The sequence below is a fragment of the Aulonocara sp. 'chitande type north' Nkhata Bay genome, linkage group LG4 (assembly GCF_057382095.1).
Source record: "Aulonocara sp. 'chitande type north' Nkhata Bay isolate Kocher_YH1m ecotype deep benthic linkage group LG4, A_spYH_male_GT1.1, whole genome shotgun sequence".
Taxonomy (NCBI): domain Eukaryota; kingdom Metazoa; phylum Chordata; class Actinopteri; order Cichliformes; family Cichlidae; genus Aulonocara; species Aulonocara sp. 'chitande type north' Nkhata Bay.
This window is the reverse complement of record NC_141347.1, coordinates 23,159,114-23,177,352: the sequence shown is the minus strand read 5'-3', so window position 1 is coordinate 23,177,352 and position 18,239 is coordinate 23,159,114. Positions and strand designations below refer to the sequence as shown.

At 37.0% G+C, this 18,239-nt stretch overlaps 3 protein-coding genes across 7 annotated transcripts in view; 2 read left to right on the top strand and 1 right to left on the bottom strand.

Moving 5' to 3' along the window:
• The window catches only part of LOC147332585 (nuclear GTPase SLIP-GC-like), a 144,018-nt gene that overhangs the window by 69,354 nt on the left and 56,425 nt on the right, over positions 1 to 18,239 (top strand). The window lies entirely within an intron of this gene.
• The window catches only part of LOC147332586 (nuclear GTPase SLIP-GC-like), a 145,074-nt gene that overhangs the window by 101,722 nt on the left and 25,113 nt on the right, over positions 1 to 18,239 (top strand). The window lies entirely within an intron of this gene.
• On the bottom strand, positions 833 to 15,880 carry LOC147332588 (nuclear GTPase SLIP-GC-like). Of its 2 annotated transcripts, XM_086290620.1 has the most exons (21): positions 15,355 to 15,880; positions 13,777 to 13,818; positions 13,624 to 13,662; positions 13,178 to 13,202; positions 12,932 to 13,018; positions 12,563 to 12,650; positions 11,458 to 11,674; positions 11,122 to 11,337; positions 7,535 to 7,741; positions 7,267 to 7,442; positions 5,970 to 6,063; positions 5,800 to 5,887; positions 5,564 to 5,685; positions 5,125 to 5,298; positions 4,897 to 5,048; positions 4,640 to 4,757; positions 4,396 to 4,504; positions 4,164 to 4,294; positions 3,875 to 3,956; positions 3,603 to 3,684; positions 833 to 1,876 (listed from the first exon to the last, which is right to left on the bottom strand). In XM_086290620.1, exons 1-21 carry the CDS (start codon positions 15,628 to 15,630, stop codon positions 1,807 to 1,809), a joined length of 2,595 nt encoding a protein of 864 aa, XP_086146746.1. In that variant the 5' UTR covers positions 15,631 to 15,880; the 3' UTR covers positions 833 to 1,806. The 2 variants fall into 2 exon arrangements, with proteins under 2 accessions (XP_086146746.1, XP_086146747.1); XM_086290621.1 differs by lacking the exons at positions 13,624 to 13,662; positions 13,777 to 13,818.

Here is an 18,239-nt window from a genome sequence, read left to right as displayed (position 1 = left end):
TTTAGCAAGGATGTTTTTCTCTGTTTGGGTGAGCTGCTTGTCAGACTAATTCTTCACCCACTTGTCCACATCATCGATGTCGCATCCTTCTCTCTTCTGGCCACTCTCTGTATTTTGTGGTGGTTTCCGACGTATACCAAGTAAGTCAAACTTCCCTTGTTGCCTGGTCTTAGACTTCTTGTGCTGTGCTAGATGAGCCTTCTCAGTAAAGTCAAACACCTTTTTAAGAGTATTTTCACCTAGAAGCATTGTAAGTCTCTGTCGGATGACTGAGCATGCATCAAGATGCAGCAGAAGTAAAAAACCCAACTACCAACAGATGTGAAACACAGGTGTGTTTTTTTTTATTCCTTTTTTTTTTTCATTTTCTGTTTCCCTTTATGTAATTTCTGGATTATAGTGGCCAGAAGTTATTTACATACATCCAGTATTCCTATCCTAGAGTCTTGAAGCCAAGCCAAGGAAAAATGGTTCCTGCCCCAGGACAACTTAACCGTCAGGGGCAAGTCTGTACTGGTACATATTGTAAAACGCCTTTTATAACACAGCTATTTCCTGAAGTCATTTCCTAGATAATGATTCTTTCTCAGAGCATTGTTCACCAAGATTTAAACATGTTTTTATAATTGATTATAATTCTAACATAATTTGTCACATATTCACAAAAGTAGCAGCCTTCAGACACAACCTGTTTTTGACATTTAACAAAGATCTTTGTTTACACACTGACATGCTGTTACATTAATATAGCTTCACACGACCACAGATGTACAGCAGAGATTCAGTGTGGACTTTGTAATTACTGAAGAAAACAAAACTGATGAGACCAGGACATAATATAAGCCATTTTAATAAAATAGCATTTCAATATTTTTTGTGAAGAATAAACACAGATGACAGTTTAGAAAGGTTGTTGGGAGCAAGGAAGCAACAAATAAAGAGCATGACAAGAAGTGTGAATGTGTCCTTAAAAAAAAAAACAGAAACTCTAACCTTACAAATAAATCAATAATTTCAAAACAAACACCCTCTGCTGTGGCTCTAATGTATGAAAACCTTTCAAAAAACACATATTTGTGTGTGAAAGGTTGAGATGAAAAACTACTTTTCACCTCACAATCAGACAATTAATTCCATAGTGAAAAGAACTACTGAAATTAAACAATTGAGGATGGACACAATGTAAAGAGATAAAACTAGTCCTGCAGCTGCATGGAGATGGAGCTACTTACCCTAACTGACCAATCAACGTTTACAAGATAAATTGCAGGAGTCATTACATTATAGTTCTAAACATTTTAGAAATCCCTACCGTTAAATATCTGTAGGTAAATAAAATTACAATTTTAATTGTAGTTTTAGATAAAATACATCAATATTCCATTTAATTACAGGGGAACTACGCCTTAGTTGTGGGCTGTATTATAAAGTGTTACCATGTTTTTATCTTCTGTGTTAAGTAGACTGATTTTACATGTACTGAAATGTGTTATATAATTGCCATTGTCATCTGGATGAACCATAACTAAGCACATAAAATAAAATGATTAAAATAGATTTGAAATATATGTAGAGTGATGTGATGTAAATTTCTTGCAGTTTTTCCTCAAACTTCTTTGTCAGCCTCAAGATTTGAATCATTACAAGATACATGTCTTACAGAAATAAAAATCCAAAATCACTGGTAATGACATACTCAAAATCAAAGTCAAATATCACCAAACAACTTTTAAAAAGACCAAATGAAAACAAATAAAAAATGACTGAGACCAAATTAGATGTTTGTTTTTTGTTTTTTTTTTTGTTTTAATCCGCACTTCCTCTGGGAAAACCTGTTTGTGACCAGGCTTCTGCTGTTTCTACCCAGTCAGCAAATCTGAAACATCCCAGAACAAAGGTTTGACAATGAGCAATAACCAATGGAAATGGAAATAATATAATGTCTACATTTTTTTTAAATCCTAATATTGATTGTAAAACTCCTCACCCTAAAGAATACTAATTGCTATAATTAGTTTAACCCTTTAAGACCGACCATAGAACCAAGTCCGCCAGAGCTTATATTATATTTTTACATGCTGTGGAGCCATTTTTGGGAGCTTTTCAAGTTGCTATACATCAATACAACCATTATAGCCCAAATTTTAATAATATGCATGCATTAAGTGCATAGTAATTACATAAATTGCAAAAAAGTGCAATAAACTACAAAGAAATTGAAAATCGTTTTTGTTTGTTTAACATATATTTCTAGTTAGAGAAATTTAAGAGGCTTATCCCTCAAAACTGTAAATACAAAAAAGTTGCACAAAATAGTTTCCTACCACAGGAAATTTATTTTGAGTGTCTTCATAGTTTTATTTTTGAAATTGCAATTTGAGTCCTAAGCATCCCAGAAACGACCCAGAAAGTCATAAAGTCAAACATAACTTTTAAAAACACCAGTATAGGCTCATGAGGCCTTTAGGTAAAAAACTAAATTTCCGCGAAAATGACGTCACTTCCGGTTTCGGGCAGGTCATGGCGGACATGCGATAGTTAACCCTTTAAAACCGGTCGGAGCGGGCACGCTCTGTTTTGCGTAACTATTTTTAAATCCCGGTAGCACTGCAACCACGTAAGCTAGCGCAATAATGTTTTTTGCATATGAAACCGTAGGAGTTGTACTTACATCTTATGCCGTCAGCTTGCCCTAGGTCACGGTTTCCTTCCACATATAGCTTTGCAAAAACTGCATAAAAAGCACTTGCAGCAACAAAAACACAATATTCCAGAAACACGCTTTGCCGATCCGATCAGCTGTTCATAACACTTCCTATGTCCATCAGCGTGAACTATCGCATGCCCGCATGACCTGCCTGAAACCGGAAGTGACGTCATTTTCGCGGAAATGTAGTTTTTTACCATCAAGGCCTCATGAGCCTATACTTGTGTTTTTAAAAGTTATGTTTGACTTTATGACTTTCTGTGTCATTTCTGGGATGCTTAGGACTCATATTGCACTGCTGGAAATAGTTTATTTTGATGCATATGCTGCTTTTTTGCAAATTTGCAGTATAATATTTATTTTCGTTTTTCCTGCAGTATATAAAAATTGGTGTATTTCAAAAATAAAACTATGAAGACACTCAAAATAAATTTCCTGTGGTAGGAAACTATTTTGTGCAACTTTTTTGTATTTACAGTTTTGAGGGATAAGCCTCTTAAATTTCTCTAACTAGAAATATATGTTAAAAAAAGCAAAAACGATTTTCAATTTTTTTGTAGTTTATTGCACTTTTTTGCAATTTATGTAATTACTATGCACTTAATGAATACATATTATAAAAATCTGGGCTATAATTGTTGTATTGATGTATAGCAACTTGAAATGCTCCCAAAAATGGCTCCACACCATGTAAAAATATATTATAAGCTCTGGCGGACTTGGTTCTATGGTAGGTCTTAAAGGGTTAAATGTTAAATTGCAGATTCCCCTAAAATGGACCCATTGTAGCCTATGCTGATCAGCATATTTACTTAACATAAATGTTAACACTGTTAAGGACAAAAAATTTTAAAAATATTTATTATAATAACATTGATAACATATTAGGAGTTACCCAGTAAGGGACACTTCATCATCTGGAGTGCCTGCAAGTTGATCATAATGTTTCTTCACCATATCAAGCTCTGTTGAAACATCTGAAAAACAAAACACTTTTTGAATTGTTTCCCCCCAGAGTGTTTCACATAATTATGTGTGTGACTCGGTAATTTATAAGTTAATTTTAAAAAATAGATAGACAAATAGGTAAAACCGCAGTGGTATCAGGTAGAAGATTGCACAGATAAAGAGAAAAGGAATATAATTACAGCAAACTAGCCTGTTTACCTGGAAGTAAGCTCCCATCAGTTTTGAATGAACATTTAATGGATTCCTTCGTAGTTTTCTCCAGAATGTCCAGGATGTTTTCCTATTTTTAAAAAACTAATTACTTATCACAGATAAAAATGTGTTAAAGTCAAATACAATGACATTTAGAATTTTTTCAGACTGGATTAAAAATATAAATGGAAACATAAATTTTTGTATAAGTCTAATCCAGTTGAACATAGAAAAAGCCTTTGGGTGAGCTAAAACAAAATACGGTCATGATATTTCTTCATAAAACGTGACAAACCATCAAATCGTGCAACTTCTCCAACATGGTATTTTTTGCCTGCTCAAACATGTCCTTCTTTGAGTGCACATGGTTCTTAATAGTCTCCCTCATGCAGTACAGCATGCCTTCTCCTTTAAATTCTGCAGCCTCTACAATAAGACAGAAAGCTTCAAATTTCTCATGCCGAATAATGATGAACATAAATATGCGTTTTAGTGCCATGTATTGAATCTCTGATCTTATCTCTTACTGCAGTAGCCTTCTTCCATAATGTTCTCAATTGTCTCTGTCAGACTGCTGTAGACTTTTTTCTTCTGTTTCCGGATGATTCTGTTCAGTTTTGCCTTCATTTTTTCTTCCTTAGAGACAAAACATGAAATATGGATCAACATCATTTTAAATCACAATTCACAAAACTAATGTTAACTTTTTCATGTTTTACTTTACTGTACTTTACTGTTTGAATTGATGTATAGGAAAGTTTCATCTCTTACCTCTGTCTTGAGAAATCTGAGCTGCAGTTCAGTATTTTTGTACTTTTCAATCAGAGAATCAGTGTTAAGTGAAAATGTCTTGATGACTCCATTGAATGCTCCACATTTGGAGTCATTTCTAAAACATGTAAAAAATTTGGTTAATAATGAAAGAAGTGGCAATTTTATAATCATTATGTTAAAAACGTGGTATGTAATAAATTAAATATTTTGGATAATATTATGTGACTGTTTAGAACTTTTTTTTTTTTTATTACAGGAAGGTCTTTCTGAATTCTTCATCAATGCTGTCAGTCAGACATGAAGCCAACTTCATGTTAAGGTTAATTAGCTTCCCTTTTTTTGGTTTGTAGACACCACCATTCTCAACAACCTGCTTCAGTACCCCACAAAAACCACTGTTCCTTCCCTGGAACACAAAACAATTATTTAAATATATATTTGTGTAAAATGTGTCTTTTGTTACAACTAGTTAAAATACATACTTGATACAAGAAATTCTTGAGTTTTTCTCCATATGAACGTTTGGATTTCTCAACGCCATCAGCAAGACATTTTTCGAAAGCCAGAAAGGTCTTTTCCATTTCTTTTCTGACATTATCAAGTTGGAGGATCATGATTATCTCAAGTTTTGCACAAATCCTGCCTTTTTTATCACCCTGAAAAATATTTGAAGGGATAAAACCATAAAAAATACTTGTCGTTTCTTATAGATTTATGAACTTCACATGGTTTTAAAAGTCACTCTCCTTGAATAATGAACCTGAGAAGTAAAATAGAACAGCAAAAATACATGAATCAATCGATCACTTAATAACTCATAAATTAATAAATAAACAAAAAACAGAATTGTAAACACAAAGACAAATGAAAAATGCCAACATGTAAGCGAATGTTGTTGTGTATCTTTTTACTTGACTTTACCACTCCTCTGGAGTTGGCTCCTTGAATCAAAGACAGAATCCCATAAGCTCCATTAACATAGTTTATTGTCTCAGAGTGACAGTCATTGAGCTCTTGCAACAATCCCTGAAGTTTGGTTATTTCTGTTAAGAAATTTCAGTGCCACAGTTTGACATTACGTACTATAATTCAAAATAAATAATTCTTCTTTCAGTCAGAGCAAACTAAAACAACATGTGCACTGAGACTTCACCTACCAGTTTCTTCTGGACTTAGATGCTTCCCTTTTAGGAACTCTTTGGAGCTCACTGTGAACACTCTGAAACTGTCATCATGGAAATGTTTCTGCGGAAAAATGATTTAATTTTAAAGCATCCTTGCAACTGTGGAGAGTCTGTATTATTTTCTATCAGCCTATAAAACTCACCTTAATCTTGCTTCGTTTGTTGAATTTTTTCCTTACTCCATCCTTGGCTTGCAGGTTTCTTTTAACTATTCGATCATGGATATCAGCTGATGAACTACAAGAAATGTGCAAATATGTACTGTTACCATCATCACTATTATCATCACCATCATTAATCTGGGGCAGGCTGGGTGGTTTTGTTTTATTCTTGACCTTTTTTGGTGAAATGTGTAAAATCTCCCTTTCTTACCAAGCTGAGCTTTCCCTGACTGCTGCACACCTGCCACTCATTGTTAACACGTAGATTGTATTTAAAGACTGGCTGTGGCAATGTTTCTCTGCCTGATGGTGCTGGTACTCCAGTTTGTTGCATTCTAGTCTTAAATGTGTAGTCTGGTTAATATCCTCTCATGCTCCTACTTACTACCCTGGGTTGTCAGAGTCTCTTACCAAAATACTTACCTGTTCACTACAGACTCCCTCTTAGCCGTGTTTGTAAACATAGTAAGAAGAACTCCTAATTTCTCTAAAAACATTTGATTTTGTTTCGTCCCTGCGAGTTATTGGATACTCTCGCTAATACACCAGTTCATTTTATATATTTTTTCATTGTAATTAAACCTCTTAAGTTTCAGTTGTGCGAGTCTGCCTTGCAGGTCCAGTCATTTATGATAAAATGACTTTAATTGTTTAATGCATTTCTCTTTAAAAAAACAAACAACTTCCAAATATGGGAGATTGGTAGCATTTATTCGTAAAGCACTCGGAGAAAGGCCAGCATGTTTTATTTGGATCGTGACATCAACACGCTGACATGCTTACATAGAAATGTTTTTTTTTTGTCACAGCAACTACTTTAACTTTGTTGCTGAAGGACAGTGTAATGCTACTTATTCTTTACAATGTAGAATTCTTGAATTACTCGACTGTAAGGACCAGGATATGCATGATTTCCAATAATATCATACATTATGTGCAACATACATTAAAGCTGCCATAATGTCATTTGCATCACTTTCTCCTCCTGCTCTCCTGTTATTACTCACCCTCTTCTCTCTTGCTGTCCCTCTAGAACTAAAAAATTCCACTGCCTGTCCCATTATCCGCTATTCTACTCTGGCCAGGAAATTCTCTGTTCATTACTCAGTCCACCATCTTCAACTTTATAAAACTGTAACTGCCTATGAGACTCCCTTTGAGCCAAATGTTCTGCATTCATTACAACAAAGGCTCAACCCTGTGCTTCATTCTTTGTCTAGCCTGGGTTTATCTTACATGGAAACACCCTGTAGTTGGTCAGTATGCAAAATTTACTTACAGATCATCAGAATCATCAAGAAGATCAGACTTGTTGCAGATAAAATGAATTTGCTGACATTTGCCACCATTTCCAATCAGACTACTGACACTTTCCAGGATCTCCCAGGCCTCTTTCTCTGATGCTGCTCGGTTAATTTCAGTCACAATCCACACAGTAGAACAATCTCCAACAATCTGAAAGGAGAATAACATGTCTCAGTGCTTCATTGAAAGATGACTGTTTACAGACAACACAGTATAAGCAAAGAGCAGTAGATATGAATTACCCCTTTCCACATCTGATCTCTGCTCTTGTTACAGTCACCATTTCCAGGAAGGTCCACAAGTGTGACATGCTGGAGAAAAGGATTGTTTGGCACCCTGACAGTCACACACTTCACTAGTGGCCAAAACCACTTTTTTCCTTCATCACCTTCTCCTTGTTTTGACTCACTTCTTGTGTACTTGACAAATTGTGCAGAAAGTTCATTAGCCTGCAATAAAAAACAAAAGTAAAAAGCTTAAGGAAATTTGATCACTAAAAGTTGAGTCATTCGTTTTTAATCTCAAATTTAAATTATTACATCGTGTCATGGTTCTGGGTCATTTTGACCCAGCATTTTCAGTTTCTTGTGTTTTGGTGTTTTTTCCACATTATGGTTTATTTTCTGATTCATTAGTTGTCCTGTTTTGAACATTATAATCCTGTTATCCAGTGTTATTCTGGTTAAGAGTTTTGTTCTTAGTTTGAGTTCAGTGTCTAGTCTGTGCCTGTCATGTTTCCTGTTTTACTTTGAAGGTCCATGTCTCATGTTAGAGTGTCCAGTGTTATCCTCTCCTGTGTTGTCATTATGTTTCATTCAGGTAAGCTGTGTCCTCATGTGTCACCACTTCCCCTGATCACGTCATGTATGTATTTAAGTCCTCTGTCACCCTTTGTCGTGTTATCTGTGTTACCCACTCCATATTTGGTCATAGTTTATTGTAAGATTTAAGACTGTTAACAACAATAAATCAAAGACTGTTGTTTCAAATAATTTTTTTCATGGCAGAAAGAATTTTGAATCCATCTTTGGTGAATCAGTGTTTTCCAAGCCTTGTCGTGTGAACTCAGACACTGTAATTTCAAACACTATGATTTGTGGTGGTAGAAAAGTCTAGCTTATATTGAATGTGTCAGTGTTTTCTGCGCCACCTCCTCTGCCTCCAGTCTCTGTGCCCAGGGCAGCTAGGGCCCGGCCTTTCCTTCACCTGTACCAGTTCCTCGGGTGAGGGCAGCACCCTTCCAATAGCCAAACCCATCTGTTCTCTGATTGGATTGTTAAATTTGTGATTGACATGACATTGGCCAATCAGATGAAAGGAAGAAAAATAGGGTCAAAATTCATACTTGTAACTTGAAACTTGAGTGTAGAGTTTCACACGTATTTTTTCTCACACAAATCTTTTTTGCACTCACACAAATTCTTTTTACACATACAAATCCTGATTTACAAATACAAAACTGATTTACAAGTGCAAAATATTTATGACCACAATTTGAGCCCATACTGCCAGGGCACAGTCTGTCTCCACACCTGTACCTAATCCTCGGGTGGGAGCGGCTAGTGTTCAGAAGGTGCCTGCACCCATTCCTGTCTCCACTGGAAGCTCAATTGAGCCCGTCCAGCTGTTTTCCTTGTGTTCTTAAGGCTCAGAAGGCTTAGCTCAGCCACCATTACAACCACCATCACTACCATCTGTAGATAACAGTTACGTTATGTTTGTCCATACTGCCTGCCGTTGCTGCAGTTACGGAGGTTTCCAGGAGATGTTGCTGTGGTTCTAACTTGGCTATGGCAGTGCTTCCTGTTACCTGTGTGCGAACGTTCATGTTGGCTGCTAATTAACACCTGGCATACAGTTACAACGGACTGGTTATTGTAAGCAAACCTACACCATCATTACTACAACCGCTACAACCTCTACTGCAGTCCATAGTTCAGTCAGTAGCTCAGTTATTAGCTCATTCACTTGCTTTGCCACCAGTTCAGGCTCCAGTGTTGTCACCAGCCCTGTTACCTGTTCAGTTCTCGGCATCAGACATTAGCTCTGTTTCCAGGTAACTCATTAGCTCAGTCACCAGTGAAGTCAATTACTCAGCCACCTGTTCAACCACCGCCCTCATCTGCTGAGAGCTCTGAATCCTCTCAGCCTCCCTCTGCTGCTTCCCCTGGGAGCTCTGCCAGGCGTCTCAGTTTTCTGTTTTTGCTGAGAGCCTGTTCGAGCCTCCCCAACGGTCCACAGCAGCTTTCACTGAGTGCTCTGCTGGGTTGTCTCAACCTCCTGTCTCTGCTGAGAGCTTGTGCGAGCTGTCCACACACTCTACAGCAGCCCCCACCGACGGCACAGGCAAGCTCATCCTGCCCTCAATGGACTATGTGTTGCTGCAGCCTGACAGGCAACCCGAGCTGGCTGGCTGTCTAACGCAGCTCCAGATAGCTTCGTCTCAGCCAGGGGTTTCTGTACCATCTGGCCTTTCATCTGTTCTAGCTGGGGGTTAAGGAGAACCCAGCCAGCATCACGTCATATCAGCTGGAGGGTCTGAGGAGCCTGTCCAGCCATTAGTGCTGGCATCAGCAGCTTCTACTCTGTTGCCTGCTGCACCGCCACCTGCTCCTGCTGTTGCGTCTGATACAACTCAGCCTGCACCACCTTGCTGTCGCTGGCCACATTCCAGGCCACTGGCTAGATTTCTTCCTTGTCATGGACAGCTTTCTGAACTCAGTCACTGCCACCATCTTTCACTTGGCCGGCCTTGGGACCTGCTCTGTCGCCGCCGCTACCTTCCGCGCGGTCAAGCTCCGGAACTGTTTCCATGCCGCTGCTGCTTTCCACACAGTCGGCCCCCTGAACTTCTGGATTTTGGGAGTTCTGTGATGTTGGCTTCTGAGACGGCCCCCTGAACCTTTGATTTATGGACCTTTGTGCTGCTGACCCCTGAGGTGATTCTGAACTGCTCCCTGTGCTCCAGTGTTTTTTGTGGACATTTTGTTTTGGTTTCAACAGCTAGTATTACTGTTAGCAGAAACTACTTCATGTGGGCATTTTGCACAGTTGTCCACCACTTTGAGACATTAATAAGCTACTTTAGGCTGTTCCCTTATTTACAAGGGGTCACTACAGTGGATCACTTGGCATGTTTTGACTGTCAGGGTTTTACACCACTTTATGCCATTCTTGATGCAATTGACTATCAGACAGTGATTCACTAAAGTTTATGGCCACTTTGAATGAGTCTTTGCTAACTTTGCTCAGCAGTGAATTTAAAACCAGGCATATTAAAACAGGTAAGAGTTGATTAAAATAGGAATCTGTTATGTGAAGAGGTAAGGGTTTATACTGCGATTTAAAAAAAAATAAAAAATAATGCTCTACATAATACCTGGACCAGTCTTGGATCCTGTTAACCACAGTTATTACAAGAGCAGATAAGTTTTTTCTTCATTTAGATGTGATCATTTAGATGTGATCATCTAAATGTCATTGTGGGATCTCAGTAGGATCTGTTTTGTTGTAATCACTGGATCTTATTTTTAGTGTGTTTTGTTTTTTGGACTTTTGAATCTATGCTGAATTATTTTTTCAGAAATGAGTTATGTTTCTACTTCTTAGTTTTTTGTTAATTTCTTCAGTTCACTTTTTTGTCCAGGTTGTCCTAGTTTCACCTGTGAAGACCACAGGTGAAACTAGGACAGCATCCCCAGTATTTAGTCTATCATGGCTGTCTGTTATAGTCAGTCTGGAACACAGCGGAGTTGTTCAGTGCTGACGCTCACAGTGCAACACTTGCAAGAATGCTTCCTATAAAGAAATATGAGAGTTTTTGTCTTACTGATTCATATGTCAACATCTTCCGCCTGGATTGGAGAAATTCTGGAATTTCTTTGAAATATTTGCTGTCCATGGGATTTTCAAAGGATCTTCTCCATTCTTGTCCATAAAGTGCTGACAGCTTTTCAACAGCATCATGATAATCATCATCTTCCTTTTCCTGATTTTTATTATTGTCAAGAAACTGACGAAATGACCACAACTCATCACGCCACTCCTACAAAAATAGATGACATGCCATTTATTGAGGCATGTACCCAACCCTATGCCCCAAGAACTGGACTGTAACACATGATTTTGCTTAAAGTACAAATCTAACTTTGGGAATTCATTTTACCTCTTTTGTGATGAACTCAATTTCTGCTTCATACTTTGAGCTACGTGTGTTAGCTTCCACTTTGATCATGACTGAGGTGCAGGCATTGACACTTCCTGAGGGTAAAAGATTCTTCTCTTTGATGATGGCATTTATCAAAGAGCTCTTTCCAGCCCCAGTTTTACCAAAGACACCAACCAGCTCCCTCTTGTCTGTCTCCAAATCACTGATCTTTTTCCTGTTGAACGAGATTTTAAATATGGGTTAAATGGTTCAGTCATGATAACATTTTAAGCATGCATTAAAAAAAACAGTTTAAAAGACAGTTACAATGGTAATAATGGTAGTTATTATCAAATGAATTATCACTACATATTTCAGTTTTATACACTTGTGCCACCAATTGTTTACTGTATGTTGTTTTGATCCACACCTTCCTTTTTGTGTCACCTAAACTGAAAATGTTTTCCCAAAGAGTTGGTAGATGCCAGGTACAGCAGAAAATGTAGTTAAGTCACCAAAACTTCCTAAAAATATCAGTCTTTGTTGGTCTTAGTTTGGATGGTTTGTTTTACTACTGAATCATTCCGTCAACTATAATTGTACAGCTGTAAGTCAAAAGTATAACGTGAAAAAACTAAACAAAGAACCGACACGTCAAACAGACTGACACAAGAAACAAATTGGTGAATATTGAATCAAAAGGGTTCATGTACAGGCAACACGATGACTTGATGTTTGGCACTGTTGTCTCACACCACTATCGGGGGCCTTTTTGTTTTGAGTTTACGTGTTCTCTCCATGTTTGCCTCGGTTCTCTGCAGGTACTCTGGCTTTCTCCAACAGTCCAAATACGTGCAATTAGTGCATTTAGGTTAATTGGTGACTCTAAAGCCTCATCGATGTGGTTATTCATTCCTGTGACTGTATCTTGGTGTAACCATTGTGACATTCATAAAGTTTAATTGGATTAAATTACACATAACTAGTAGCTTCTGAGGATGTTTTATAGACATTTTTGCTTTCTTTAAAAACAATCTGTCTTTGATCTGTTTGTGAAACTGTCACATGAACAGGAGTGGAACCAGGCCCATTCATTACAAAATATGAAAAGAAAAATACTCACTTTAAGAAAGCACTGAGTTTGTCTTGGTCATTTAGTCTGGAATGTACAACTTTCATGATGCTTTTCACATCAGAAAATATGATTGCTTCTGTGGACATAAAAGTAAAGAACTATTTGGAAGGAATTATAGACTAGAATAAACAGAAAATGTAAAATCTCATTTTAAAAATACAAACAAAACTGTGTGAATCAAAGTATATCAGGAGCATAATGTGACCACTTACCAATCAAACTTAGTATACCATGCATCATGTGACTGTTAAATTTTGACAACAGCCCAAAGAAAAAGTAATTTCTAGCATCAAAGATGATGTTGGACAAATTGTGCTGGCTTAAACTGTGACACTGTTTAGAAAGAAACATAAATACCTTCAAATCCTGGCATAGACAGACGCTGTCGCTTAGCTGGTGACTGCAACCTGCTGGGGTCACTTTGAAGGTCTGATTTTCTCTTTCCTGATTGGATGAAAACAACAAAAAAAATAAGAACAAAAAACACATTTCTCTTAGCATTGAAAGTTATTCTTAGTAAAGTTATGTAGATTGAAAGGCATCAATATTTTTTGCAAACACAGAATAATATGAGATGCAATAAATACGATGCATGTGTCTCACCTGTATCACTTGTGGATGGCAAGACCTGAGGATGAATATGAGTTATACAGGAAATTATCACTTGCATTGGCATTGTTCTTTAACAAAATTTGAAGGACATTAACGTACAAGTTTTACAATCAACAAACCTAAATGCAGTTATGTTTTCAACCAGAAGATTGGTGAAGAATACATTATAAATTACCTTTTTCTTAGTAAACATCTGTGATTCTACAAGACAATTCTTTTGCATAATTAAGTCCCGGTCCCAAAGACCTACAGAGACGGTTGGCGAACCCCCTAGCTAGGGCAAAATGTATATTCACCAACCCCCTATGAATTAAGTTTTTAGATTCAGTCATTTATTGGTTTCTGTAGAGAGTGGTCAGTCTCTGTAGACCAGAGAATGGAGCTTTACTTTGTCTCAGGTATTGGCTCATATGTCTGAAATTCAGTATAACCCTTACCTTAACCAAACCAGCTGCTTGTTCATGTTCCTGTTTACACTGCAGATAAAAAGTGCAAAGCCGAATACAACACTGAGCACTTAAACATGTATTGAAATTGTATTTGTCATATAGATACTAAATCTCAAGGAAACAAAACAATTTTTAACTTACTTGAAAAGGAATGACTGTTTCCTGGTTTGAGTTTTGTTCTCCCTACCACAATCAAAACAATTCAAATCCATATTAGTACAGAATTAAAAATAAATATGCTAAATATTGTTACCAGTATTGGGCAAAATGCTTTGAAAAGGTAATTAGTTATAGTTACTTCTTCAAAAAAAGTATTTAATTAGTATCTGGGTTACAATATTATAAAAGTAAGTTATTACTTGGAAAAGTAACTATTGCATTACTTTAAATAATGCTTAAGGTGGATGAATCATCAAATTGCTAAATCTAAATGAATTTTCATGACTTTTAAGTGTTTGGGGGGGATTTTTTTTCCTTTGGATTATTAATTAAAACCAAGGACAGAAATAATAAAATGATAAGTCGCTATCACTTCTACTTGTAGTTTAAGTATAGTAACTGTACAGTATCCCTTTCACAGTTAACACTAAAGGGTAATTACATTCAATCAAATCTGAGCCATGATATATTCTGGATGTTTGTTTCGATTACAGTAAATGTTGTTATGACTGTTTAAAGCAGCGGCATTTACCCTGAGGGCCAGGTTGCCTTTTTGATGAATCCAGGAGTAACAAAGAAACCGAAACTGGTATCCCGAAAAGTTCATTGTTTTTAGTTGGAGAAACGTTTCGTCACTCATCCAAGTGACTTCTTCAGTCTCAGCTGACTGCAGGTTTCACTTGTTTTACCAAGGTAGGTATCCCCGACAGAATTTGTTTCCCTTGCATCGGGAGCGTTCGCTGGGCAGGGAGAGCGGATCCAACTGATTCCGCCTCCATTACAACCAACTTAGACGTGGATGAACAGTTTTAGTGAAAAAGTGAAAAATGAGTGTCATTACATTACCGTTCAGTTTGTCGGTTACAACAGAAAATGATACATTTATTGTTCTCAGGTGTTATATTTCAATAAACCAAGGACATTTTGACTGATAATTATTTGTATCCTTGTGTAATTGTAGACAGCTAAAACCTCCGAAATTTCAGGAGCCATAAGTCATTATTAGAAGAGTTTCAGAACTAAATATCAAGAATGTGTCCTTCCAACGCAGGGGGAACCTACCTTGGCACGGAATTTAAGCTGTTATAAATTCGGTGACAGATTTTAAATGACATTAAAATCTGTCAAAAACAGGTCAATCATATATCTCACGAAGAACATCAAGTGATTTAGAGATCATTCCTATCACAAAGTAGCTGCTGTCGTCAATTTTTGGCAAATTAAATGTTATATATCCTTTATTTATCTGGATAAAAAGTAAAGGACAATTGAAGTGTTTTTTCCAGGAGAGAGCTAGCCAAAAGCAGCAAATATAACAACTATAACATCACAGTTCTATATATATATATAAAAAAAGAACTGGATTGATGACAATATGGGTAAAAATACGCATAAAGTCATAAAGATACTAAGAAAACAGATAATTTCTTTATTTGATATACATAACCCCTTCATAAACCCTGTTGACTAAAGTGTAATTACTGATTCAAGTAAATATACTAGACGTAAAAAAAAACATAAAAAAAAAACATTGAAAAACACTCTTTGACGGACGCTCACCTCCCCTGCCGGCGATCTTGCTCCCATGCGGCAACCACAGAACCGGCAACGTTGGTCTTGTGAGGAGAGTTTCAGCCGGTCTAGATGGGGCAGATTCGCAGCAGCCCCAAACTGAGCCAAAAAGTTTTGTAGCACCCGTGTCTGCTGCTCAGTCTGGGCCTGCAGGTCTTCCAGATGGCGCCGGTACACTACCGCCTGCTGCTGCTGCAAGGTCGCCAATTCGGCCATCATTTGAACCAGTATCTGAGCTGACTGGAGGTTCTGTGGGTTTGACATATCGTAGCGGCAAGCTGGGCGCCACTGTAACACTCTGTTACTGATCCCCGTTACGACGCGCACACACAAGGAGACAGTTCTGCGTCACGTTTCAATAATCCTCTTTATTCAATTCTCAACTCAAAGCCACTCGTTTCACACACTCCAACTCTCACTGCTACAGCTCTCTCACTTCGCTCTCAGCTCTCCGGGCCCCAGCAGTTCCTAAAATAGGGAGAAATGTAATCAGCGTGACAGGTATCAGCTCTTTCTCCCAGCCTCCCTTGCCGCTGTCACCTGAACTCGCTGCTCCACCCCTCAACTGGTGCTAAACCACAAACCACACCCCACCGCAAACGAAAATCACTATTTTCGTTTGTGGCGGAGTGTGTCGTTTTCGTTCAACTATTAGCGCACCATAATAGTTCTAAAACAAATTCACCTGTAAGTGACATTTTTCAGAAGAAAGGTAGCAAATGTTAAAGCATTTAATTAATTAATATCACTCTAGGTCCAGCTCTTGTGATCAATTTATCGATTTCCTGATCATCAAGATGATACAGACTATTAAGACTATTCCTACTATTTAGTAGGAATAAGGATTATTCATAAAATGAGTTCAGAAATACCTTTTTAAAGGAGTTCTGCATTGGTGTATAAATTGAATGCATTTTAATTCTCTGTGTTTTAAACAAACTGCTAAGAGTTTTTACACCAAATGAGAAAAGCAAGAGAAAAGCTCTGTTTCATGGTTAATATTACATAAAAGTATCAATATATGTACCCACAATAAATGAAATATGTTAAACAAAACAAATGTAATGATTTACTTTCAAATGTCACTATCCTTTCACTTAGTTTCCATTCAGTCAGTTTTCTTTGCACAAAATCATCCATGACCAAGATTCAAAACTGAAAGATGAATTGAAATTTCAGATAAACCACTCCTACTTTATAAATTAGGCCTTTCAGCTGAAATTGAACGAGTAGAGCAGTTACATAGATGCACAGATTGATCAGAACTTCAATTTTGTTAGTGTACTCAGCTGTTTGGTCATGCCGAAAATGGTCAGTTATGGAGGATGAAATTAGCAGGCAAAAGGAGAAGTGCAACAACCAGCATGATTAAAGAAAAACAGATTCAGATTTTTTTTAAAAAAAAGAAGCTAGACATGAATGGTTCTATTGGAGCAAAAGACTGTCTGTCAGAAAGCAAGTAAAACCTGACCTGCACATGTACATACACTGATCAGGGAATGAGAAAAGCAGGGAGGGCTGACGAGAATGGCTGGATCATTGTTGTCTGTATGGCAAAGTTCAAATGAGTTAAAGGGGTTAAGTAGAAAAAGAAACAAAAAACTTTGCAAAATGACTATATGAAATAATAATAATCAAGAAGAAAAAGTAAAACCACTTACAACAGTAACAATGACTTTTGTGACAAACAGAGGTGCTGTTTGAACATACTCAGATTATTCTCATGTACTTATTTCAAGAAAAACACACATTGTTGGCAAAATAGAACAACTATCCTTCTTCCAAAGCTGCTTAGATAGATATGCACTGTCAAATGATGCTTATATTTAACTCTGTGAAGAATAAACATATAAAATATGCCACAAAACTAACCCTTTCAAGATAACAGACAAATAACTACTCTGGGCAGTCACACATAAAGCAAGGTCAAAAAGGCTGCTGGAAGCAAAAAGTGTCATGTTCTTAATGAAAGAGCACAACAACAAAACTGAGTGATTTTTAGTTTCTGATAAAAAGAAAATGAAACTGAACTAAAGATCAAATCTTACTACCTTTCTATTTACATGTTTTCATACACAAATCTACATAATGCTAATCTTCCCAAAATGTGCAGGAACATTTGCATTCACCAAATTGTTTCTTGTTTTAGCATCAATATTAAAAAACAAGTAGCAAAGCTAATATATTCAAGCTTCTCTAGAAGTTGAATTTTAACTTTCACATTTCACAAAAAGTAAAGGTTAATTTGAAATATTTTTTTTAAATATCCAGCTTTTCTTTGGAAAATACATGTAAAACTTTTTTTTATTTGTCAAAAAAGTCTCAGTATAGTTCAATTCAATTCAATTCAATTTTATTTATATAGCTCCAAATCACAACAACAGTCACCTCATGGCGCTTTATATTGTACAGTAGATCGTACAATAATAGATACAGAGAAAAACCCATCAATCATATGACCCCCTATGAGCAAGCACTTTGGCAACAGTGGGATGGAAAAACTCTCTTTTAACAGGAAGAAACCTCTGGCAGAGCCAAGCTCAGGGAGGGGCGGCCATCTGCTGTGACCGGTTGGGGTGAGAGAAGGAAGGAAGACAGGATAAAGACATGCTGTGGAAGAGAGACAGAGGTTACAGTTTTTTCTGAATGCTTAAACTCTAACTGCGATTGTTATAGCACAATTTCGAAAACTCTTAATACTTATAGCAAAACCACTCACTGAGTTTGCAAAACTAAAAGCACAAACACTGCTTTGCACTCAGTTTGCCATTTTGTAACACACACCTGGCAAAACTGTAGGTACAATCCACTGCACAGCACTCTTTTTGCAGAACTGTAAACACAACTCACTGCTTTACACTCAATTTCCAAAT

Excerpts from the sequence above, each read along its gene's own strand:
- LOC147332588 (XM_086290620.1), bottom strand. The coding sequence starts at position 15,630 with ATGTCAAACCCACAGAACCTCCAGTCAGCTCAGATACTGGTTCAAATG. Across the intron at positions 7,443-7,534 it reads GAGATCAGATGTGGAAAGGG|ATTGTTGGAGATTGTTCTAC; the intron begins GTAATTCATATC and ends TTCTCCTTTCAG. Across the intron at positions 4,505-4,639 it reads TCAGATTTCTCAAGACAGAG|GAAGAAAAAATGAAGGCAAA; the intron begins GTAAGAGATGAA and ends TTTGTCTCTAAG.